At 42.5% G+C, this 25,806-nt stretch overlaps 1 protein-coding gene across 1 annotated transcript in view; it reads right to left on the bottom strand.

The window, feature by feature from the left end:
* Positions 1-25,806, bottom strand: part of RPGRIP1L (RPGRIP1 like) — an 83,262-nt gene that overhangs the window by 27,064 nt on the left and 30,392 nt on the right. The window contains exons 10-19 of the mRNA XM_037141551.2: positions 22,868-23,007; positions 17,865-17,971; positions 17,582-17,632; positions 16,710-16,889; positions 16,097-16,214; positions 11,980-12,432; positions 9,259-9,410; positions 5,995-6,373; positions 2,800-2,990; positions 2,594-2,680 (exon numbers count right to left, since the gene is read on the bottom strand). Of these exons, the coding sequence (XP_036997446.2) occupies positions 2,594-2,680; positions 2,800-2,990; positions 5,995-6,373; positions 9,259-9,410; positions 11,980-12,432; positions 16,097-16,214; positions 16,710-16,889; positions 17,582-17,632; positions 17,865-17,971; positions 22,868-23,007 (1,858 nt within the window). The remainder of the gene's footprint in view (positions 1-2,593; positions 2,681-2,799; positions 2,991-5,994; positions 6,374-9,258; positions 9,411-11,979; positions 12,433-16,096; positions 16,215-16,709; positions 16,890-17,581; positions 17,633-17,864; positions 17,972-22,867; positions 23,008-25,806) is intronic.

Here is a 25,806-nt window from a genome sequence, read left to right as displayed (position 1 = left end):
ATTCATATGTGTGTATGCTACATATATAATAAATAGCACTAATAAAAACTGGGACCAAATACAGCAGCTGCCCGTGGCACAATGAGAAGTCCAGTTTAAGAACTGCCAGGGTCTTCCACTGAAGCCTTGCTCATAACTCAGAAAAGTGAAAGCAATGCAGGTGTCCACTGGGGCAGGAATCACACCAAATACGCCACATCTGAGTACCGGTGTCTGCGTGACCACGAGACCTAGTAATGCAGATTTGTAGTTACAGACGCTGAAGAGAATATACAGTAAGTTGAGTGAGAAAACTATTATGCAAACATAGACACAGTTGTATACTGTTTTGTTTATCACTTCAACTATTAACTATAGTGAACTATGGTTCACTATAGTTTATCACTTTCACTATTTTAAAAGGAAACATGCCCAATACAGAAAATGGGAAAGTGAAACAAGAAAACATAAAATTAATGAATATAAACCTACATTCCCATTATTCAATGATAATAGGTATTAATACCTAAATTTCTATTTCCTCATAATTGATTTTTATGCAAATAAAAATTTTTAGTTATATAGTGATGATTATAGTATAAATATAATATATACTTTTACATTAAAAACACTTAACATTGTAACACAAAATTTTCTCCTGATATGAAACTTTGGATAAACATCATTTTTTTTAAGCAAAAAAAACCAAAACAAACCCGAATCACTTTATTAGAGGAATGAAATATAGAGTAGACATAATCCTCTGAAGTATATGATGTCAAGAGCTACAGGATTCTTCCTTATCCGCTGACTGGTTTTTGCCGTGATACCGGACTGCAATATTCTAGGGAGGGTCGCTGTTACAGACAGGAACACTGAGCTTCGGCACTTGGCATGTACAGTACTCTCCATTGTGTTGTGCCTTCACTGAACCTCACAACAACCACAAGAGAATTTGCATCGCCACTTTTTTTAAGAGAAAACAAACTCAGTGACAACATATTACACTGAGTGGATGCATCATGATTTAACAAACATTTTACTAGTGTTGGACATTTAACTAGATTGTCAGCTGCTGCGGCTAATGTTGCAAAAAACATCTCTATGTACATGTTTTTTTTATATCAATGATCATTTACTTAGGGATCAGGCTACTTGTGTTTGAATCCCAGATCAAACACTTTGACCTTGAGAAAGCTGCTTAATCTCTGTAGACATTACTTTCCTGACCTGTAAGTGGGAATAATTCCAGTATGAACAGCATGAAGTTGTCGTGAGAATTACAGGAGTTCAGTGATTATGAGGCATTAGGTCAGTGGCTGACGCACAGTAAGCACTCAGTAAATGCTGGCTGTGAAACAGTGCCTAAATGATGACCGCGTTCATTTATTTAGAACATAGCTATTAAATGTCTATATATGTCAGATATTATTTTAAGCCCCGGGGAGAGGGAATATTTTGATCTGGGTGGTGTTTACACGGGTCTATACATACGTTAAAATTCATTGAGCTGTGTGTTTCAGATTTGTGTCCTTTACAACATAGAAGCTATATTACAAAAGGAGTATTTTCTTAAAGTCTTCAAGAGTGAATGGTGGCCCAAGTGGTAATGGTGGGAGAGGATGTGAACACAAGATACATGTTGAAAGCACAGCTCACAGTTTTGTAGGCGAACTGGATGTGAGACGTGAGAAAAAGGAATCGAAAAGATGCCTCTGAAATCTCACGGCCGCGCCACTGGTGTGTGACAATGTCACTTAGTGAGAATGGGAAAAATAAGAGAGAAACGTTTTGAAAAGTTGGTCAGATCAGGTTTGGGTCTGCTGTGCTAAGCTGAGATTCCTATTAGACATTCAGTGTACATGAAATAAACAGTAAAAAAATAAATGTGGAATTCGGCAGCAAGATCAAGACTGAAGATTGTGAACATGGGAGTGTCAGCAAATAGATGCTTTTTAACAAGAGGGGACTGGATGAGCTCTCCTAACATCAACATAGACTGAGAACAGAAGAGGTGTAGGTTTGAAGTTTGACAGTTAAGGCGCTTCAGCATTGCAGAGACATGGTCTCAGAGAGGGAGAACACCTGGTAAACTTGAAGAAAACTCAGAAGGCCCCAAGGCCAAGAGAAGAGGGAGCAGGTACCCTACCGTGGGGAGCGTTACTGGAAGATGAACACAGGGAGAACTGACCCCTGGATGACCACCGGATGTGGCAGGATGAAGGTCCCTGGGTCTCAGCAAGAGTGGTTTTAATCAGGAAGAAGGGCTGACTAGAGTGGGTTCAAGAAACACTTCAAAAAAGGGTAGACAAAATTAGAACAGTTTTTGAAGAGGTTTTATTTATTTGCTTGTTCGTTTTTTGTAAGCAGAGGGCAAAAGATTAAGGGTAATACCTGGAGGAAGGTATGGGGCTGAAAGGAAGATCAGATCAAAGATCAAGAACAGTTAACACACAGAAGACCGAGTTACAAAGCTAACACTTGAAAGGAGAAAGAAATATTCTCCTTTACCCAACTTTCATTGAAATCAGGTAGGGTGTACCGCATCCCCATCATTTATTTCCAGCATTTGCTATAGGAAAAAAAATCAGTGTTTTGAGTGTTTATTACTTACGGCGTCCTGATGTGGCGGGGCATCGTCCACGAAAGACACCTTCTTCGTGACAGCTGTGAGGCGCTGTCTTGGTTTAGGTGTCGGGGCCTAAGGTAAACCGATATGGCAGACTGATTATTTTGATCGTCCGTTTCAGACAAGACTTCAGCTGTTTTCTCTTTCTGTGGCTGTGATGTTATAAGAAATTCAAAGTCACCGTTACTCACCACAACTACTGTGCTCACAGAGGGTGCTGGAGGTATCCTCTGAACAACTTCCGACTCCTCCTTGTGTATGGCATTTCCTAACTCCTCAGAAGTCAGGGATTTACTTGGTGGAAGGTAAGCAAATTTCCACTTCAATGTAACATGAATGGTTCCTGCCGGGTGCTGTTCATGGTCTGTCAACTCGAATATTCCTATCAGAGCACAAGAAAATACTGCTAATTAATGCTGGAGTGAAGTTTTGTTACCAGGGTAATTAACGAGAACAAATCACAACTTAAAAAATGATTCTGGCTTTTACTCATAACCCAAATGACTTAGAGAATAAAATAAAGACAAAAGGATGCATGATAGGTTCATCTCTCAAGAAGACTGCTTTCAGAAGTTACAGCCTCAAAGATAATGCTGTTTCAAAGTGGAGAAAATTAACTTATAAATATTTTAATCCGCTGAAATGAAATTCAGAGATTATTCAAAATTCTAAGCACTCTTCAAAGACATTACCTGGGGTCTATCTCAAATATCAACCTTCATTTTGATTTAAATATTCTTCAAAAAAACTTGTCTCCATAGAAAAATATATTAAAACTTCAAAATTTTAAATAATTCATATATCTAAAGGAGTCCTTATATTACTATATAACTCTATTATAACTTTAAATATTTTATTGAGATTTGTTAAATTACTCCAAATTAATAGAAGCATAGCAAAAATATGTCCATAAGATAAAGCATCCAAAACACAAAGCAGTAATAAAAAGTATTGCCTACCTACATCTGTAATATTGAGTCACAAATTTTAATCATTATACTAAATTTTTCACTCTGAAAAACCCCTGACTAGAAACAAAGCAAGCCTATGTTTCAAGTCTATCTTTTGTCTAGAGGTGCCCTCCCCTTGGTCTGCAAGAGCACGCCACGTCTCTTAATGGCTGGCTGGGAAAGAAAAGACAAACCACTTGAGACATGAGGCAGGACAAAAGGACACAGGTGGAATACAGGGAGGAGGCAAACTTCTCTAACGGGCACAGGTGAGGCTTCCAGAATGGCTGAGTGAAGAGCTCAGCAAATCCTCTCCGTAAAAGTCAATAATAAAACTGGTCCAAATGATCAAAAAGAACCAGTGAAGGCCTCTGGAAATTGGTCAAAAATGTACAGCAAATTAGGAAGCATTTCTTCAAGGAAATCTATTCAACCTTAGTAAGAACAGTACGAATTAGGACAGACCCCAGTAATCTTTCTGCACAGGAGACTTGTGGACTGTGAACCTTGAGTACAAGCCATTCACTGACCTGCAGGCAAAGGGTGGGCACCTGCCAGCCCAAGGGTTGAAGCACAACCTTTGACCAGCCGCCGGTTGACCACTAACCTATGCTGACCAAGGCTTAAAATTAAAATAAGGATAACATGAGCAAACAAAAACTTAGCAGAAACATCAATGGCTACAGTGAGAGAGAAAGACTACAGAATTAGTCTAGGTAGGTCACCAAACAAACAGGAACAGCAACGATAATCACCCCATAGAGTAAGAAAGTTAGAACCCAGAGTTGGTACAATATAGTATCCACAATGTCCAGTTCTAAGGGAAAAAAGAGGGAGAGAGAGAAGTACAAAGAAAGCAGAGGGTGTGATGTACACACAGGGAAAAAGCCACCAACAGACACTTTCTGTGAGTGTCCAGATATTAGACTTAGCCAACAAAGACCTCAGAGCAGCCATTATAAATATGTTCCAATAACTAAAAGAAACCACATTTAAATAGTTAAAGTGTGGTTACAGTGACTTATAAAACAGAATATAATAAAGATACATGAATTACTAAAAAAAGAACTAAACAGAAATTCTGGGGTTGAAAAGTACAATTACTGAAATGACAGGCCCAGTAGGAGATTGAATCTGGCAGAAGAATCAATGAATTTGAAGACTGACCAGTGGAGATTATCCAATTTGAAGAGAAAAATAAAGAGAAATGAACAGAGCCTCAGAGACATGTAGGACACCATTAAACATATGAACATACATGTAATAGGAGTCCAAGAAGAAAAAAAAGGGCAAAAAATAATTCAAGAAATAATGGCAAAAACTCCCCAAATTTGGTACATAACAATACCCTACACATAAAGAAGCTCAACCAAGTTCAAGCAGGCTAAGCACAAAGAAATCCATACTTAGACACGCCATGGACAAAATACTGAAAGCTAAAAAAAAAAAAAAATCTTGATAACAGCAGCAAGTACCTGGAACTGTAATACCATTGACAGCTGACTTCTCATCAGAAACAATGCATGCCAGAAGTCAGCTGTCTGATGTGCTCAAAGTGCTTTACAAAACCCCCTGCCAGCCAAGAATATTGTATCTAACGAGACCGTCCTTCAAAAAGTAAAAGCAAAATAAAGTCATTCCCAGATCACCATGATGGAGAGAATTCATTTCCAGCAGACCTGACTTACAACGCACATTATAGGAAGTTACTCGGACTAAGAGGAAATGACACCAGAGGGCAACTCGAACTGGCGCAAAGGAACAGGCCAATACAGATAATTACATAGGTCATTGTGAAAGCTAGTATAAATAAATGTTTTTCCTAACTACTTCTCTTAACAGATTTAAAAGACAGTGGCATAAAACAATAATTATAAAGTTATATTGTTGGACTTATAGAGAGACAGAAATATAGGAAAATAATAGTACAAAGGACTGGGAAGAAATGAAGCTATAGTGGAGTAAGGAAGGGATCCCAGAAAGGAAGAAATAAAGAGTATCCGAAGTGGTAGATACATGTTAATGTAAGAGGCTCCAGTACTTAACGTACGTTCCCCCTTCCCTTGGTTTCTTTAGAGGATATGCAATGATTGTACACCATGTTGCTGGGTTTCTAACAGATGCGGACAGACCGTGTGTGCATGTGTGTGTGTGTGTGTGTGTGTGTGTGTAACGACAGACATGGGGGTGTGAAATAACACTATACTGGAGTGGACCTATATTTTAATGGACTTGGTATTAATTTTAATCAGATTGTGTTAAGATAAATGTTGTAATTCCTGGAAGAAAAATAAAAAAACTAAATGCTGTAGGCCCACAGTTAAGATTATCCGAGATGGCTAGGAAGATTAATTATAAACAGAACAATATACTCATACCATTAAGGTATAACTTAGGCTTGCGTTTGTAATTTCACAGATTAGAAAATAGGCTTACCTGAGATACACCTGTCATGTGCCAATGAAATGAGAGGCACAGTGGCTTTTCCTATATAAATATTCTCCTGGGTATCGCTGTCATCGAACACGTAAAAACTCAGAGACTCTGACTTAAGGTATCGATCCAAATCCATGTTCATTGGCACTGGGTAGCACCTATGATCATCAAATTGTGGGTCATTGCTACTGGGAATGATGGCCGTATCGTGGTCGGTGAAGTCAAAAAACTTGTACATGACATAGGGGTGTGGCTGGAGGCGGCCTGCTCGGGGCCGCAGCTGGTTACAGCCCCGCACGGTAATGTGAAGTTCATTCAGGTTGCCGTCTCCGGAGTCAGCAGAACTGGGCTGAGCCGTTTTGGATGCTTGTTGACTCAACTGGAGAAACATAGATACTTATATTAATAATACAGTAAAAAGATAAACAGCAGCTGCCGATGCCCAAACAAAATAACTTTGTGAATGGACAAAAATCTGTGCATTTTCACTTCATAGTGAATTTCTCAGTTAGAGACTCCTCATTCTTATTCAAAACCAATAGTCACTGGAACATGTGTAAACAGATGATCCTATGCTAGTAGCAAAAAAAAAAAAAACCCACAGAAGACTGAACGTATATGTAAAGATTGCTGTTAAAACCAAATAAAACCAAGAGAAAGTTAATCTGATGTCCTTTAATTCTATTTAATAACTGAGTAAAGGGAGCAGATCCGGGCAAAGACCAATGTTCTCTAGTTCACGATCTCACTGAGAGTTAATCCTTCCACCATGCCAGCTATTTGGCTGTACCCCTTTCTTAAGTGGGAATCCAGTGAGTCTGATGGGCCCCACCTAGAGAGATAATTTTGTTCCATTTGGGTTGGCCCTCATCTTGAATCAATGGGGTTTGAGGAAGTAGACACCTGAGGGTAAAGACTGGCCAGTGTAGAACTGCAGTAAGAAGGAGAGAACAGAATCAGAGATAAACTTGGAGAGGATAAAAAGCTGGGATCGGGAACCCATTTCAGAAGAGAGAGGAGCAAAAGGACTGTTAGGCAGAGCTAGACACTACCCTGTGGCCCCTTGGCTCAGGCAGCCAGTGAGCGCACAGGCATTTCAGCAAACAGTTGTGCCGTCTGGTTGTTAGCTCCACCACAGCTGATGTGACGTGGGACAAAGACATGCTAGTGTTTCAGTGCCTGGCTCGCTTTGGAGTTGGGCTGTTCCCCACCTTCCAGAAAGGGACCCACTTTCACTGCGTTTCTGACCCTGGGTGGAGCACCTGGGACCTCCGCCTGTGGGGAAGTTTCCTGGAGAAGGAATACTAGAACAGGTCTGATCTCCTCCGGGGAGAGACCCCTGGCCCTGCGGAGAGGGGAATCTGAGAAGCAGCTCAGAGCACTGCTTCCCCAGGGCCAGTGCACTGGGCAGCAGAAGGCTGAGTCGGATGAAAAGTATCCCCTCCACATCTTTCCCAAGTCTACCCACAAAAGCCAAAATTCCCACAGTCAATGACCCATTCGAGCCAGAACCTGGCAGTCTAAACACCTTGAAACTACAAAACTAAATAAATAATCCGGTCCTTCTATTCCGAGTTCCCTTTTCCACTGCAGCGCTTCCCGAAGCGTGTTCTGAAGAACGGTGGTCCAGAAAGATGACCTCTGGGGAAGAGGTGCTGTGCTTTCCGAAGGTCAGGAATCTTAAGTGTTCTATCGGTCATGCTTCTTTGACAAAGTTACAGAAACTAATTCCATCTAGTAAATCTAACACAAAAGACTTTATTTTTTTAAAGACTTTATTTATTTATTTTTAGAGAGAGGGTAAGGGAAGGAGAGAAACGTCAGTGTGTGGTTGCCTCTCGCACACCCCCTACTGTGGACCTGGCCGGCAACCCAGGCACGTGCCCTGACTGGGAATCAAACCGAGACTCTTTGTTTGCAGGCTGCCACTCAATCCACTGAGCCACGCCAGCCAGGGGTAAGGGACTTAATAGAAGCTACAGGGCTAGTCCATAGAGCTGTTATAGGAGAAATGTAGTTGGGCCTTGTTAGGAAGGGGCTAGGACTGGAAAACCACCAGAATTTACTTTCCACCCACTTTCTGTTTTTTTTCTGCATACTTGCTCATGACTATGTGTCTCCAGACCCACTTGCTTTTCTTTGCTGGTTAACGTGGTAGGAACATTTTGCACATTCCAGGAATGGAGAGTCTTGCTTTCTCTTGATCCCAGACAGCAGAATCTGATTGGCTGAACTGGAGTTAGGTGGATCTTCCCGATTCATCAGTTGTAGCCGGGTGGTGAGTGGGAGAGAACAGGAGCATCAGACATAAAGCTTGCCCCTGGGGGCCCAGCCCTGTGGATCAGGAGTGAGGGCAGTTCCAAACACAAAAAGGTACTTAAGGCTTGATCAGACGTTCTGCAAGGTTTCTACGCTGTTCCATCCCTTTGTTACTCTGAGTAGCTGCATACCTTGTGGTTCCTCTTGAGAATCATGATATACACGGGAAGTCCGAAAGTCAAGGATTCTATCTAACTTTGCTTAATTCAGGGCTTTCTGCATCCACTGGATCATGGCATTTGTTCTTTTGAAAAAAAAAACAGCCTTTAAGACTCCAAGAAACATCATTTGGAAAATGCTACCTGGAGGACTTGCATTTAAACATCCAATTTTCAGTTAGGATCCTCACTTTGCCTTCTACTTTGCATTTCAAAAACCTAACATGAGGAAACAATTTGAAAGATCGACCGATGGCCCAATAATAGCTATGTATTTCCTTAACAGTAGGGAGTGTAACGTAGGCCCTTGGTGTGTGGTAACCGCACTGCGGTTCTATTTTTCAAAAGTGTCCTGGGAAGCACGAGGACAGGTTTCTGCATGGAAACAATTCTGCATCTCGATTGTGGCCGTGGTTACATGAACGCCTACATGTGATAAGACTGCACGGAGCTCTTCCTCCTCCCCTGCACATGTAAACGCTGATCAGATCTGCCTGAGGTCTGCAGCCCGGTCAACGGTACTGTGCACGCGTCCGTTTCCCGGTTTTGCTGCCGCACCAGACAGCTACGTGAGCTCTTACAACCGGACGAGCTGTGAGAGGGGTGCACGGGACTTCTCTGACTGCTTTTGCTACTTCCTGCAAGTCTATGATTATTTCAAAATAAAAAGTCAGAAAAAGCCACTTGGTGGCTATGAAAGAAAATAACTTTAGTTTAAAGCACAGCATATAAAGAATATTATAAAATTTTTGTGCCATAAAAGAGTCTTAAAGCCAAACAAGCTTACCCATGGTGTTTGCTCTGGCCCCTTAAAATTTGATGCTATATATCCCAAAGCCTTTGCCCGTTCCCGATAAAGTCGAATTGCTTGGTCCGCAGGAACTCTTAATTGGAGCCAGTATTCCACTGTGCCAAAATTTGGGATGTCTCCTTTAGTTCCTGCAAATCAATATATAACGTGCTGTTAAAATAGTCCCATAAATCAAAATATATACCCATAAAGAATACATCAATGGTACTATACATTAAAACTGTAAATGTTACACTGAGTAAAATAATATATGACGTCCACAAACGATGTGTGATTGGCAAATAACAGAGATGAAGAAAATAATGTTACTCTCCAAGTCTGAGTTGCACTGTATGTCAGGTATTATTTAAGAACTGTAAACTATGTTTGTAAGCTGTTCAATCCTTCTGAAATATAAAGAAAAACCTAAGTATTGAAAATCAAATACCCAGAGACTCTTTTTGATGCTGCTGTTTTTAAAACACAAGGTGCTCTCAGCGCAGTCTGACAGATACAAGACCTCAAAGTTATGAACATGATGTTCCACATTACAGTCAACTTAAAGGAAGCTCGGGCCTCTTCCCACTCCACCATGTCACAAGTAGCGGGAAAAAGGCCTGGGCCAGGCCACAGGCCCACCCCCGTGTCCCCCACCCTTGCGCGATGGCGCCCTGCACACACTCAGCGCGCATTCCAACTTGGGCCGCCCTTCGCCTCTGCCCCTTCACCTCTGCCCCTCTGTGAAGAGCCCTCTCTGCCTCCTGCACAGGACGGCAGGCCGTGTCCTCACCGGGCGCCTGACCTGCCTGCCCGCGCCGCCGTCTGCTTCCCCACCACGCCGTAAGTTTCCCGAGGTCAAGGGCTGTGGTCTCCCTGGATGTGTTCCCACCAGAGGGAGGGGGATGTTCAACCAGAGGGATGGTTGAAGAGGTAACACTCCATATAAAAACTTTCCTGAACATAACATATTAAAAATATTACCCCTAGTCTCTCTTACTTTTATCAGTTCATTGCTTGCCAACGGGTCATTCTCATCAACATGCAAACATGATTCAAATCTGCCATCATTTAAAAACTTGCCCTAAAATAAGAATATTAACACACACACGTGTTTGTATTGCATAAAATTTGGGGGGAAGAATCTGTAGCCTTCGGTGAGAAAACTCAAGGTATCCGGGGGACAGGGCTAGGAGACATTTTACAATGTAAACTTTTGTTTTTGAATCATGTGACTGTATTACCTATGCAATCAATTGCTCAATCAATAAAATAAAATCCCTCCCCAGCACCCAGGTCCCCCTCTTTCCTTCATGAAATGTTTTCTTCACCGGCATCTGGGCTGCTGGACACTCTGGGTTTGCCTCCTACCTCACTGGCCACTCCTGGCTCCTCCTCTTCATCCCTAACCCTAAATTTGGGGATTTCTAAGGCTCGATCCTTCACCATCTTTCCTTTCTTATGTGCATTCACTTTCCATGTGATACTGTCTAGGCTCAAGGCTTAACATATATTCTGTATGTTAATGACTCCCAGTCTCCTCTCCCGGTCCGTGACCTTCGGCCTAGGGTCTCCAACCAGGTCGGTGGCTTCCCCACTTTGCTGCCTTGCAGGCAGGTCAGTCTTAACTTGTTCAGACACAATTCAGTTCTGTTCCTTTCCCAGGCCCACCTCAATAAATCACCTCCCCACTCTCCTAGTTTCTCATGCCAGAAATTCTTGCCTCCTCCATTTCCCTCACTATTCTACATTCAATCAATTAGCAAGTCTCGAAGGAAGAGTGACTCAAACACACATTTACACCCACTTCTCACCGACACGTTCATCACCATCTCCCCAGACCAACGAGAGAGCTGCCTGACAACGGTCCTGTTCTCCCTCCCGGCCCACTTGGACTCTGCTTCCTATGGCGCCCAGGGGGCTTCTCCTAAAACCTGTGAGTGATCCCGTCCCTTTCCTCCTGGGCATCCTCCACTGATCTTCCTCATTCAGAGGGAAAAAAGTGAAATCCAAACTCTTCACCGTGATCTGCAAGGCTCTGGTCCTGGGGTGACCTGGCCCCGCCTTAGCTTAAACCTGGCCTGCGCTCCAGCCCCTGGCCTTCCTGCTACTCCTCCCTCAGGCCTCGAACTTGCTCCTCCCTCTGCCTACAACCCCCTTCCCTGGTCCTGGAGCGGCTCTTTACTCAGCCTTCACCAACGTCACCCCACGGGGAGGCCCTTCTCGGAATCAGCAGCCCTCCACCTCCCTCTTTGCCACCCGCCCTGACGATTTTTCGTCCTATGCGATGATACGTGTACATTTGTTTTATGGCCCGTCTTCCCCTCTAGAAGGTGAGCTGTACGAGGGCAGGCGCTCTGTCTCTCTTATTTACCATTTACCAGTACATTCCCGGTACTTACTAACAGTGATGACAAGATCCGCTCTCAAAAAAACACATTTGATGAATGCACTGCAATTAATGTTTAACAAGCAAGGATATCAATACTGTGGATAAACATTTGCACCTATAGGATTTTAAAGAACTAGCAGTCACTGCACTGACATCGCCAGGACATTCACAACAGTCCACGCACCTGTGGGCAGCTAATCAGAGAACGCGGCCCTTCCCCTGAAGGGACACCTTGAATCTGCAGAAGACGACACCAACCTGGAAGACCAAACCAGTATATAAACCAAACTGGTGATTCAGACCACCGAAGTTTACCAAACTGTACTCACCAACCAAACTTGCTGTGCAAAATATTCTACCGCTCTTTTCTAGAAGTTCGTGGAATCTCAACTGACACGCTGCGATTGTTTCATAGTCTGGTCCGTATGCTTGGTGCACCTCCAGAGTGACAGTGGTCCTCTGAATATAGTGCAGGAACAGGTCGTTGACATGCACGAGGTACCGAGAGGTCAAGTTGTATTCTGGGTGAAGGCCCCGCACGACTGGAGTCGTCTGCAGTTCAAAGTCATAGAAAGCATAGGTACAGAAAGTGACAGGCTCTTTGTCGCCGGATGCCTGTAAAACTTCAGAGGAAAAGGTCACTTTGTTGATGTGGATTTCAAGGAGGTTTTCGCCTCGTTCCAAGTGAATGGTTTCGTCGAATTCATCAACGGAGTCGTCTGGCGTGATTTCTGGTTTAAATTTGTACTGTTTGGTGCCGTAGGCAATGTCCTTTAGTTGGGCTGCAAGAGAAGACACGCAGTTCAGAGCCTTGAAAACACTGGCAGACGAGCATACAAACTGGGTTTTGAAGTTCTAGGAAGTCTTGGTGCTTTTGGTTAATAGCATCCATCTCAAATTCTATGACCACACAACTCTTCTCTAGATAATACTGTATCACACCGAAATTCACCATCTGTTTTACTATCACCTATTAAACAACAAAATTATAACTTAAGCTGTCACACAGGCCTGCCCATGGAAGAGGAAAAATGGCTTTTGAAGGAGCAGCTGAGGTCAGAGCCGGGGATGCACCTGCTCCTCCTCCTGTCACCTTCTCCCCTGCAGAGTCGGTTCCCCTTCCCAAGGCCCCTCCCTTCCACCCGCCAGAACACAGGGCGACTGACGCAGGCTGATGGCTGTGAGTACGCGGAACGCAGTTTAGCACCCTACTGTTTTCCATCTGAGCAACTGTAAACTCACCTTTATCCCACCCGGGATACACTTTCCTACTGGGTTTTGGGGGGTGAGGGATCTGTTTATCTTGATTACGGCGATGGTCTCACAGGTGTACACACATTGATCCATACTCACCAAATTGTATACTTTAAATTATGTGGTATAAAGTTGTTATTTACACTCCTCTAAAAAAGATACCATTTTTAAAAAGATCCAGCTCTTTCTAGACACACATTTCCCCCCAAGGTACAGCCAGATTTCCAGGAGAGTGACGTCTACTGTGTCCCCACCTCCGCATCCAGCAGACACCCTTCAGCCTCCTGCAAGCAGCATCTGCCTTCCTTTTCTCCTGAAACTACCCAAGAAAAGGTTGTCCAATTAACCGCTCTGTTGGGTAGACTTCGGTCCTGTCCTTACTGGATTCCTCTGCATCGCTGACACCAGTAACCACTTCTCAGGACCCCATCCCACCTCGGCTCCCAGTGGCAATCCTTCTGCTTCTCCTCCTGCCCCTCCTCTCGTTCCCGCAGGGCTTCTTTTTCTGCTAGTTTGCTGACGTTCTGTTTTTATCTTCCTCTTAGTCTATGTCTCTCATGGGTAAGTTCATCCTGTTACTATTATCTAATGGCTTGCTGAGCCCTCTATCCAGGTGTTCTCAGGCACATCAAACTCAATATATCCGAAAGAGAATGCTTCCATTGTGTTCTCTTCCAGTTATTTCCGTAATCCGCATCTCAAGTGATGGCAGGAGCCCTCACCAGGCTGCCTTAGGTGAGGCCCACAGTTGTTCTGGTTTCCTCTCCCCACACCCGTAGGGTCGTATCCAACACTGTTTCCTAAGTCTTTGCCCTGTCCTCTTGCCCTGTCCTCTCTGTCTCCACTGATGCTGCCTTACTTAACCTCTAGTGTTTACTTCCCAGGTTATTATAAACCCCCACTGCTTCCCTCCGTCCTATCTGACTTGTTCTTCCCAATCCCGAAGCAGAATAATGTCCACAATGCAGTCCTGGGCATGTTTCTGGAAAAATGCCTTAGCGGCTCTCCAGCTCAGTGAGCTTCCCACGCTTCAGGACGGCAGACCAGGCCTTCACCACGACTGCTCCCGGGTCCCCACTCGATGGGTCCGCACACGGTTTCCCAAAGGAACGACAGAGCTTCCCACGTGGGCCCTTCTTCCCGCCTCATCTCCTACCCAGACCGCCTTCTACAGCTCTTACTCAGTGGTGAGTCCTGCCATCTTTAAACACTCCCAGCCGAGGGTGCGGAGTCTTCCCTGAACCTTCGGGTAGAAACAGGCATTTATTCCTCAATTTTCCTCTGGTACCTTTCGCACATTCCTGGCTCCACGCTCTTCATAGAGAAGTCTATCTGTTTGTTCACACCTCCTGAGGTCCCCAAGGCCCGCGCCCGAGCTGTCCTCCCTGTCCTCCCTGTCTGTGTTCTCGCAGCCTAGCACTCTGCTCAGGACGCGTTAGGAGCTTGGGCACGTTTATGGGCTGAACCAATGAATGTAGGGAACAGATGAAATATACTGGCAAAGATGTACTACGACCTGAAAGAAAGGAAAATCCCAAACTCTGTGACCGTGTTATTCAGGAAGTTGCATGAAGCAAATTTTTATTGCGCACGACTTGAGACGAACGGTGCACACCGCCCTGCGACTTCTGGGAAACCCCGTCCAGTCGGAAAAAGATGCTCTTTGAGCCCTTCTGCCCAGGGCAGTGGTTCTCAAAGTGTGGCCTGGGAACCCCTGAGGGTCCCTGACACAGTTTGAAGGTTTGTGAAGTCAGAACTATTTAAAAAATAATCCTAAGATATTATTTGCTTTGTACATTTTTATTCTCTCAAGAGTGTGTAATGAAGTTTTCCAGAACCTACATGATATGTGATATCATAATGGGTTCAACACAGAAGCACATATAAAAACCCAGCTGTTTTCTATTAAGCCAGACATTAAAAAAATTGCAAAAATGTTAAACAATTTCAAAATTAACAAAAAAGCCCTGGCTGGTGTAGCTGAGTGGATTGAGCGCGGGCCTGTGAACCAAAGGGTCGAGGTTCAATTCCCAGTCAGGGCACATGCCTGGGTTGCAGACCAGGTCCCCAGCAGGGGGTGCACGAGAGGCAACCACACACGTTTCTCTCCCTCTCGCTCCTTCCCTTCCCCTCTCTCTAAAAATAAATAAACTCTTAAGAAAATTAAAGGGGCACTCTTCTCACTACTTTTTGGTATAGAAAGTTTTGCATTTTAAAACTACATGCTGTAATCTATGTTAACATGAATGGGTTTCTTATTATTTAACATGACTTGAAATATTTTAAAAATTTCTCACCTTTAACTCCTAATATAATATCGCAAGTGTAACCCAATAAACAAAAGGCCTCTGGGACCCTCAGTAATTTAGAAGTGTCAAATTGCTGCTGGCATGGATTGTTGAATCAAGCATCGTATGGCAAGGGACAGGAAAGAGAGGTAACGTACTTCCAACCGCAGAACTCACACTGCAGTCACAGAGTGTGCAAAGCCCCGACAGTGAAGAAATTGAGCACTGTACTCCCCGACACAATTTCCGAGTACCCGACAGGAAAAGCGCTCAGTGCCGAGACAGTATTTTTCAAATCGTGGTCTTGCACCTGCATCGGAGTTCCTTCGAGTTATTCATAAATGAATAGACTCGTGGGTCCCAGGGTCCCGGGAGGCCCCAGGAAGCTGCAAGCCCTCCCTGTAATCCTCATATTTGCTTGAGTTGGAAAACTGTTGCAAGGTCATTTCCAGTTGAGGAGTGGAAAGAAGTAATGGGAGCCAGCTTCTTGGCTCGGGCCTGCACTTGGATTTTGAAGCAGGGGAGGGTATATCTTGGAGTCAGGGGGAAAAGGTGGTCCCCGTGGAGGAGGTGCGGCCACGGGACTGAGCTAGAGGAGTGTGACAAAGAGCAGGCATGCTTGTTTGGCTAAGATGCACAGGTTCCTTAGAAGAGAAATTAGAAATGAGGTGGCACATTCAGTCTGAGATACTGTATGAAGTGCCGTGAAATCCTGTCTGCAAGCAGCACTGGATTCAAAAAGCCGTAGGGATGACTACATATTCCTGAGTAGAAAATACTCAGATCTTAACAGCCTCTCTGGAATTTTTATTACAGTTATAAACTGGGGGCGGGGTGGGGAAGGCATAAAGAAACAGAGAGTGCAGATTTGGACGAGACGGACAGTGCACTGCGCACACCGTACCTTCCAGTTTCTGGATGCGCGCCGCCCTGATGTCAAGAAGGTGAACGTACTGCTCCGCTCTGAGTTCGTAATCCTGCTGCAGATTCTCCGTCCTCTGGGTCAATGCCTCAACCTCCATCTAAAAAATGAGATAGGGTTCGGTACTTGTGATTCGTTCCATTTTTGTTTTTTAAAGTAAGAGGGATTCAAGCATTTCCTAGATCCTGCAGATACCGGGAGCTGGAAACCACTTTCCTGCCTTCAAGTAGCTTACAGTTTAGAAAACTGGTTTAGAATTGTTCATAGACTCATAAGTAACATCCACAAAATTCGGATTCCCTGGGCGGGGGCGGTCGTCCCCCTGGCGGAGGTTTGCGCGCACCGTGCTGGGGTGGGGCTCCAGGACCACTGCAGTCCGCCTGCAGAGGGCGCTGCGCCGGAGTTCACTGCCACCACCGCCTCTCAGATCCGGGCCCTTTCGTTCTAAGTACTCAGGTACGAGGCAAACTTCCAGGTATGTGGTAACGCAGGGTCACAGATTACAACAAGATCATACACGAGACTGCTTAAGAAAGTAAATCATCTGCAGAGCATCACAGGAAACTGACTCTCCCCACTCAGTGTATTACATTACCTGATAATCTTTATTAATTTTATGTTGCATAATTAGCATGTTCCTTGTCTTTTCAAGTTCTTGCACCGTTTCTGCATGAGTTGCTTGCAGCTCTCTCAGGGAGTGTTCTAGATCTTTATTAACTTTATTGTCCACTTTCTCTAAAAAGGAAAGGTCTCCATTTTTCTGTGATTTTTGAGCCTAAAACAAAACCATGTTTTATTATTGAAACAAGAGCCTCTGAAATGTAATCATGCAATTTACTATAGATACAGCAAGGAAAAATCATTAATTGAAAACAGATATATTTCCATTTTCCATCAGGAATAAAGTAGTCCTGCTACAGCAAATATATTTGGACAGACATTTGGAACAATTATAGAGAATTCAAAAAAACAGTTTATTACTTCATGACATAAAAAAGAAATCATGTACATTTATTTCTATTTCTGTGTCTTCATATGATTAAAATCTACACTGTGATGATCTCAAAGGAAATAAATGCATTTTCTCATGTCTTCCTGTAAACAACAGAATATCCTAGAACTGGAAAATATCTTCTGGTAACACTTAAAATTCAATCTTTGACTTAAAATGATAGTGTGTACCAAGATCTCTTAGGACAGAATGTTGTTTATTCATTTTATAGTAAGGCATATAAAAGCAAAATGTTTGTTACGGTTGGAGAAAGTCCTTTAAGCAAAAGATTCTGAGATCCGTGGTAATGTAATTTTGGTGTCATTATGAAATATGTAGATGCTGTAAGTATATGTCACCTGACCAGTTTCCTGAATAATTCATTCTCCACCTAAAAGGGTTACAGATAAGGGTCTTCATTATGCTGAAACAGTTATATGTAGACACGAAATTCACGATGAAGTTCAGAAAGTTACCTTTATAAGCAGAAGGGCTTCACTCAGCTCATCAGCATTAATGTCACTCTCCTGCAAAAGACGGAGTAAGCGGAAGTCACAATGAGATATTGATGGCAAGAATGAGAGATGCCCCAACGGTGCAGATTAGCCTCATGGGATGAACGTAGCTGCCTGACCCCAAGAATTAATATGTGAAGCAATATATTTGTATTCTTTTTCGTTCTAGTACAGCGTTCTCTCTGTGCGTAAAATATGTAGGTAAAAATACGGGGTTTATTTCGAGAGGAAGGAAATGGTTCACCTGGTTGTAAAACTTCACTCGGTTTTTAAGTTCATCAAGTTGTTGCTTTTGTTCGAGGGAGTGTAACTGCAGCTCTCTGTTTTCTTGAACCAGTTTCTCATTTTGCTCTTAAAAGTAAAGTCGACACAATCAGAAAGGCATGAGAGGATGCAGGATAAGAACACATTTTACATGAATATAGCTCCTGACGCACACACCCCACGCACTGTTCTGGTCAGAGAGGAAATTGAGCTCGCACTTCGGCGGAGGCGGCGGGGAAGGAGGAATGAACCGACCCTCCCATGTGTCCACCATATGATTCACTGCTTATCGAAAACTTAAGACGTGAGTTCGCAGTACTAATATAAGGAAATTGTGGCCTCTGGGACTTCAAAGGAACATTCTATCTAAAATACCTAAGAAAATATGTTTCTAAATCTACGATTTTTACTTACTTATTAAGGGTCCTGAAAGGCATGCAAAAAAAATTTTTTTTTATCTTTTAGTGTTTTGACTTCCTTGAATTTCCTTTTCCCAACTTAACAAAAAGGGTTTTTTTTTAATTCAAACAAGATAATTTCTCTGGTAATAGCTAAAGCCATAATTTTAATCAGCTATAATTCTAACAAATCCGTTAAGATAGAAATAGATTCTCAACCAGTGCGTGGCAGTATCAATAATAATTCATGTGGGTTGTTGATGAGCTCATGCTGTTAATGAGAAGCCACAGACCCCGAGGTTACAAAACCGGGGTGCGGGGTGTTCCCCAGGCCCACAAACAGGGGTTCAGAGTAGCGGTGTTAACGAAGACAGGAAATCCACAGAGAGACTAATTTTTCTCTCCCTGCATTAAACATGCTTTAAACTTGAAAAAAAGAACGCATAGTAGCTAGCCAACAAGTTTATTCTTTAGCCTCATGTGCTTAAGTGTCCTCTTCCCTCGAGTTCACTGTGGTGGTCAAAGTACCCCCGTCTGGCTCCCCAGTGGACTGACCCTAGACCATGTCATCAGAGCGTCCCCACTAATTTCAGCCACTCCCAGAGATTTATGTTTGTCCTACGCCCTCAATTCAAGTTCTACATTTTTTTGTTTCCTTTTCTTAAAAAAAAGTCAATACATTCTGCCAAGAATTCTTTACATGAGTACATTTGCACACTGACTGCTTTTTATACAAAAATATGTTTCTGACATTTAAAATGCTTTCTGTTGCCAAGCTAGAAATACTACATGTAAGTAAAGAAATGGTAAAACACAGTTAAGAAGAAGGGGAGTAAATCTGGGTATCTGTAATGTCACGTATTTCCTGGCAAACTAAAAAGTAAAACAAACCAACCTGTGAATCTAGGGTGTGCAGAGACATTTTAGAATCAAATATACAGATACCTTTCCTTACTGGTAAAAGGTTAAAGGTTATCCTAGAGGACAAATGGCTAACATTTAATGAACAAAATGGAAAAAAAAATATCATGTGGACAACACTTGGAAACTTTGAAGGTCAAGGTGAAATACTTGTCTTTAAACTAAAAATCAGGATTCATAATAAATATGAATTCTCATGAAATAAACTTGCTCTTTGTTTAGAGAGTAGAGGAAGAATGTGGAAAGCTTTCTTTGAAGTTTATTAGGTTAAAATGACCCCTAGATAGAACAGTTAGGTAACAAAAAGGAGGCGGCTGTGGTCAGAGGGTGTAAAAGCACAGGTCTTGAGGATAATACAATTTCCTTCTCCGGCCAGCAAAACTTCGAGGGACTCTGAGGGTGAACTGAGTGTAAGGGACAGACCTGCCCGAGCTCATTAGACAATTATTTCTATGCTCTAGTTACTCCGCTGTTTCAGTTCTTCAGAGCAGGGCCCCAAGAATGACATGCTAGTAAAAATAAATAAACTTATTCCGATGTTTCTTCTTTTACTCGTTTTTGTTTCAACAACTGTGTCCCCATATGTTCACTGACATTTTTAAACTATGGCATTATTAGTAAGTAAATAACTCAGTGGGAGAAGATATGACTGAGTATCGGTAACTTTCTATTGAATTTTATGTAGAAGTATTCACTATATTTTTCCCTTATTAAACTGTTTATTGGGAGACACTGTAGTTCAAAGAGGAAATAGACTTGCTGAATTATAATATGAAAAATCAAAGCGTCCTGTACAAGATGAAAAATAACCTCCTTTACCTTATCATTTGACAAAAAGCAGGTTAAACTAAACAGCATTTTATTCAAATGAGATAACATTTCACTCTTTTAAAATTATGTTCTTCAAGCACAGCAGTAATAAACAGAGTGCAGAGAACAATTCAACTAAACAATTTTCAGAACTCCTTTGTGCTAATATCTTCAGCTGTGATCAATATAACCATATGCATTATGCTGAATTATGCATTTCAGCTAAAGATAGAAAGGAGCTTTCAAAAGCAGGCCTTTAGACACATGCAGTTAATTTAAGCATTAACCAAATGCAAACGGCATTTACATATCCTTCCCCCACACATTTACACAATCTGAAACTAATTTGTACCTTGAATAAAGAGGTGAGTATTCTCTAAAAATAATTTGCCCGCGAGATGAATGACTTCAAGAAGCCAGGGAAACATCTTCTGGCAAAGAACAGTTGGTACATGAAAAGGTAAGTGTGTGAAGACACTTCAAAGTAAAATTAAATGGTTTCAAAATCTGTTATACAAAAAGGAACTTTCCAAATAGTAAAAGATTTCCTTAAATAGGCAGTGTCAATTTTTTGGTTTAGTGTTTCTTTGGAAAAAAAATAGTTAAAGGCTGCAATATTTTTCTTGTAATCTATTGTGACATTTTCATAAAAAACAAACCCTTAAATCATTAGGCCTATAAATTTCAGGTATTCAAGCAAAAAATAACTTAAGATAAGTGTGGCTTTACAAATAGAGATTTAGTTCCGGTAATTTTCTTTAGAAAAAAATGAATAAATGTACACAGATTTGTTTAGAAATTTTTGATGATACTTAAAAAACTAAAGCAATTAAAAAATTCACCAATGCAAGATTGTTAAACAATCGGTGATCTATCCTCACACTGAGAAACTATGATAACCACGACAGATCAGGAGGATGTCAATTTGGATGCATACTCAAGGAATTATTTCACAATATAGTAAATTAAAAAGCACGTTATAAAACTATCTATACATAGAGAAAAATCTGAAAGGACACACATAAATATTAATAGAGATGATCTTCAGCACTGTGAATTGAGTGATTTAAAAACATTTTTTTACAGGACTTTTGTTTTTTATGGTGCACCTGAGTTATTTTTATTATTGGGAAAATCCAAAAGAGACATAAGAACCAGTTTGTAAAAAAAGATGAGAAATTGACTAGTTGAAATAAAATAACTTGGCAATTGTAGATGTAATAATTTATCAGATGTCCATACATAAGAGTTTCAGAATTCTTAATATCTCCAGAAGTACAGAAAGCACAGAAATAAGAAAAGTTTACTTCATTTCTGTTTCCTTTAAGAATGAGACATTTATATGTTTTTGGAAGAGCACAATTTATGTTTTCTTCGGGAGCGGGAATTCACTGAGCAACTATTAAACCGGGCACTTTGCTAGGTAGTCAGTTCTGCAGCAGTAAAATCAGAAACTGTGTATCTTTCACATCAAAGCTTTAAATACCCACCTGGTCAGAAATCATGTCACCATTTTATTTTACTCACACTATTCTAGATAAATATTCATATAATTTTTCCTCAAATTTAATCACTTGCTAAATAGAAGTGTTTCATTGAAATTAAGACTATCAATCATAAAGTGTGTTCTGTTACAGCCTTCTTAAAATGTTAAAAAAAGTCAGACCATAATTTTAAATGTTATGATTTATAAAAGGCATCTCAATTTCAGAAATGTTAAAAATGGGGAAAAATCTTTCTTATAGTTAATGAAGTATGTCACTGTGATTTAAATCAACATATAGAATACTGACAAGATATTTTTTCTTTTTTTACTGAGCCTGCATTAAACTTTTAAATGGTCTCATAAAACAAAACTGCACATGTTCCAAAGAAGCAACCTTATTATCACATCACTTGGTTTACCTAGTGGATGAGCCACAGATAAAACATGTGAAGCAAATAATTCTGTTCCCCTGTTGTGCACTTGTGTGTAATATATGTGTGTGCAATACAGTGAATCAAACATGTACTGCAATTATGTTTACTTCTATGGGACAGGAAGGGTGAGACCTGTGCCTCGTAACATGAAACTTATTAACAATTATTATTCAGCAGGGACATCTGTTCTTTTTGTGGGGGTGGGGGCCTCATCAGTCCTTGTTTTTATTCACGATACAAAAAAAAAGAAATAAAAAGCAAACAAAAACACACCTGCCTCCTCCAGCATTCCAGTTCTATGCCCACCTCCCCCTCACACACGACTGAATTTTTACAGCAGGGACATCTTGACAAGGCTTCCTGGTATGGGGTGGTCACTGTCACAGTGAGGAATTAGATTTCCCACTATCAGCGGGCCCTTCCCTGCTGGACCCATCAAAAACGTCTGCCGCTCTGTCGCCTGGCACTGCTTGCATTCCCACTGTTCTTGCCTCTGCCAGACACCCAACCTACTTAATCACTGTTCTTCTCCCCTGCTGAACTTACGCAGCATGCGGGCAAGGCTTTCGTATCTGTATCCCCAGATACAGTTCTGGGACACTGCTGCATCCCCAGAACTAAGAACAGCGTCGAGCAAATAAACACTTGTTGACCGTCAAAGAAAGGCTCAAAGTTTAGGAAGACTATACAAATTAAAGACAACCTGCATAACCCGGAGGAAAAACAATCCCTTTGGCCAATAGGCGAGGATGAGTAAAAGAAAATTTTTGCAACCGCTAGTCCTTATGCGTGTGGACAGCTGCAGACACCGGCTGTGGCTCCCACCCACGGCAGGTGCTCGGTAGGTGCTATTCACCCACCGAGTCCGTGAACAGCAAGCAGCGCGTCAGGCACAGGTCTGAAAGGGGTAAGTCAGCAGTCAGGTCACAGGTACCTCTTTCGGTTTTTAACCGGTCAAGGATCTCAGTTTTGTCTGTTAGATCGGATTTTAAGGCCGTCTCGAGCTGAGCGATCTGCACCTTCAGCTGCTGTTCCTTTAACTTCCACTGCTCCTCAGGGGCGGGGCTGAAGGCACTGCAAAACACACGTGACATGCAAGGAGAGCTTGGAAGTCAGCTTGGACCGAAAATAATAAAGAGCAAAGCGTTTGGTGGCGCAGAGACCACTGTCATCATGTCTCAGGAATTAGGTAAACATGTGCTGGTCTGCTGCTGTTGAGACCGAGGCGCCTTTCTCAGGCTGCGGTTGGGGAACATGAAAGGCTGGTGGGATGAGCGGAGGAGCTGGCCTTAATTTAGAGCTCCAGAGTCAGAGCAGTTGGCAGCGTGCAGCGTTTGTGGGGCTGGCGGAGGAATTCAGACCCTGTGCGTGCTCCAGAGGAATCCGCGACTCCAAACCTCAGCGGTCACCGTTGGACCGGTCCCTCCCACGCACACGGCCTCTGCCTGCGGAGCAGGGGACCTGGTCTTTGACTCGGGGCTCTGAAGTGGTTAGAGAGTCTGTGATAATAACACAGCCACGAAAGCCTGGCCTCAGAGTGATAGCATATTGAATGACAAGGCCGCAATGCTGATAATAAGTTGCGATAAGGCAGTTTTTGTCCTAAAAAAACAATAAGCACCAGAACAAAGAGAACAAGTTTGACCGGCAACACATGACCAGGAGGAAAACCCAGTGAGAACACTCTGGTAAGAATTACCCCTCGATAAAAATGTAGCAGTTTAAACCCTTGTTGAAACCTACTACTGACCAAGATTGGAAGGACTTGGTGAAAAAGAACTGATAAACTGTATACAGGAGGTGCGCACACCCTGCATTCGTTTAGGCCAGTGGTGCCCCAATGCTGGCCTCTGCTAAATGCCAGTGACACCGGAGAACACTTGGGGAGATTCCACAATGAAGATCTCGGGGCCCAGCAATCCCTGTTTTTCTAAACCTCCCAGGTGATAGCCAGGTTTTGGAAGAACTGATCTTGATCTGTATTTCAGCAGAGAACTATTATCTGTGAGGCTTGATATGACTGAATAATTATCAGCAGCTTTGACCTTTCTACTTGTTGGAAACCCAGTAAATGAAACAAAAATGTATAAAATCTGGTTTTGTACTGATGATGAAGTAAATGTAAAAGAAACCTGTTATTGAAAATTGCCCTTTTTATGTTGCTCCCAGCTAGTCTTGAGGTTTGGGGTTTTTTTTTTCCTCCCCCAAAAGGGATACTTTTCTGGGAGGCATAACTTTGAAAAGAAAAAAAAAAACCTGTGCTTTCATTTTACATTTTGCATGTTTTTGCTGCATTTAAAATAACATGGCCTCAACAATGAATGAAACTCTAGTTTTTCTCAATGTGATGTCCGCTTCATCTACCGATGTTCTCCTTCCACATATGGAGCCTTAAAAAAATGCATGGATCCGATATGCCAATATTTTAAATTAATTTTTCAAAAGGTACAATTACCTAGACTTAAATGAGATCTAAATACAATACGTACTTTAAATACTAAAGAGCATTCCTTTACATTTTCCTTTTCAAATAAAAAACATATGATTTCTGTGTCTGGTCAAATTATGTCTACCAAACGCATACATATATATGCATGTGAGTTTATGTGTGTGTGTGTGTCTCATATTATTAAAAACATGTACTAGCCAGGAAAAAAATTAGCATGATGAAATAGGCACAACCGTGCATTATATCAGATGCCAGAAATTGGAAACAGTAGTGGTCCAATAGCATTAGTACCAGCAGAAAGATCACCGACAGTTAATCTGGCAGAAACATCAGAAGCTGTGTGTGTTTAAATTAAGAACAATTTAGCAGCCTGGTTTTTCCAAACCCACAAAATGCTAGTGTAAATCAGCATAAGTCAGTCTGAATTTAGTGCACGGCTATCTTCTCCCTGGATGGAGGGCTGCATTCCACTGGAGTTTCATGAGGAATTCCTTTTGAATTTACTGTGTTCCTCTCTGCTCGGAGCCATCTGTGTAACTATAAATGGGCAGCCACATCTGACTCCATTTTCTTTGTAAAGGCTGTGTACATGATTAAATCTGCATAAGAGAACAGGCTCTGAGAGCCTTTTATTCATGAAAATGTTTCTGTGCATTGCCTACAGTGACAACTGAGGGGACGACAGTTGGTCTTTGTGTGCGTTTCCCAGTCCCACTGTGTTGCAGGAGTGATCACGTGTCCATGTGCAGTGGCGGGCCCGCTGGTGCCGGTGCCCACGGGCATGTCCACTGCGGCCATGGGCCAGCGTGCGGTAAACACAGGCCCCTGATCAGCGACAGGAGACCGAAGTGGGAGCTGAAGAATTCATCTCTACCCTTGAGGAATTTTTCTCAGGGGAGAAATCCCACTTACTCCATGTTCAAGGGCACCCTAACGAGACAGGGAGGTGCAAGCTCTAAATCACCCCTGGAGAAATCCACAGGGACTTTAGTTCAGGCCTAATGGAAATGAAATGCGTATCTACATCAGGTGATTTCACTTGTTGAAGGAGAAACAAGGGCCCAAACAGCCTCATGTCCTGTCTGGGAAGCACCGGTCACATGAGCTTCTGTGACTCCTGCCGGGGGCAGGTGCTCACGTGTCGGTGGTGGGGCCCGGAGAGGCGGTGGGTGGCGAGCTCTGCCCCTGGCCATTGTGGGTGTTAGGTGACTGTCACGCTGTAAAAACTCCATTCACCCAAGTCTTAAAGAGGTTAATACCATCTTCAAAAACTAAACTCACTCTTTCTTTAACAACAGACATTAGAGTAGTGTCTCTGGGGAGTTAATATCGTCAGAGCACCTTCAGCAGGTTCTGTGGGTCTGACTACAAACTGACCAAATCCGAGCTGGACGGTGGCAGGTGAAGCGCCCTCAGAGGGGTGG

Source organism: Artibeus jamaicensis, unplaced genomic scaffold (assembly GCF_021234435.1).
Source record: "Artibeus jamaicensis isolate MK-2021 breed Jamaican fruit bat unplaced genomic scaffold, CSHL_Jam_final contig_3152, whole genome shotgun sequence".
NCBI lineage: Eukaryota > Metazoa > Chordata > Mammalia > Chiroptera > Phyllostomidae > Artibeus > Artibeus jamaicensis.
This window is presented reverse-complemented; position numbering and strand designations above follow the sequence as displayed.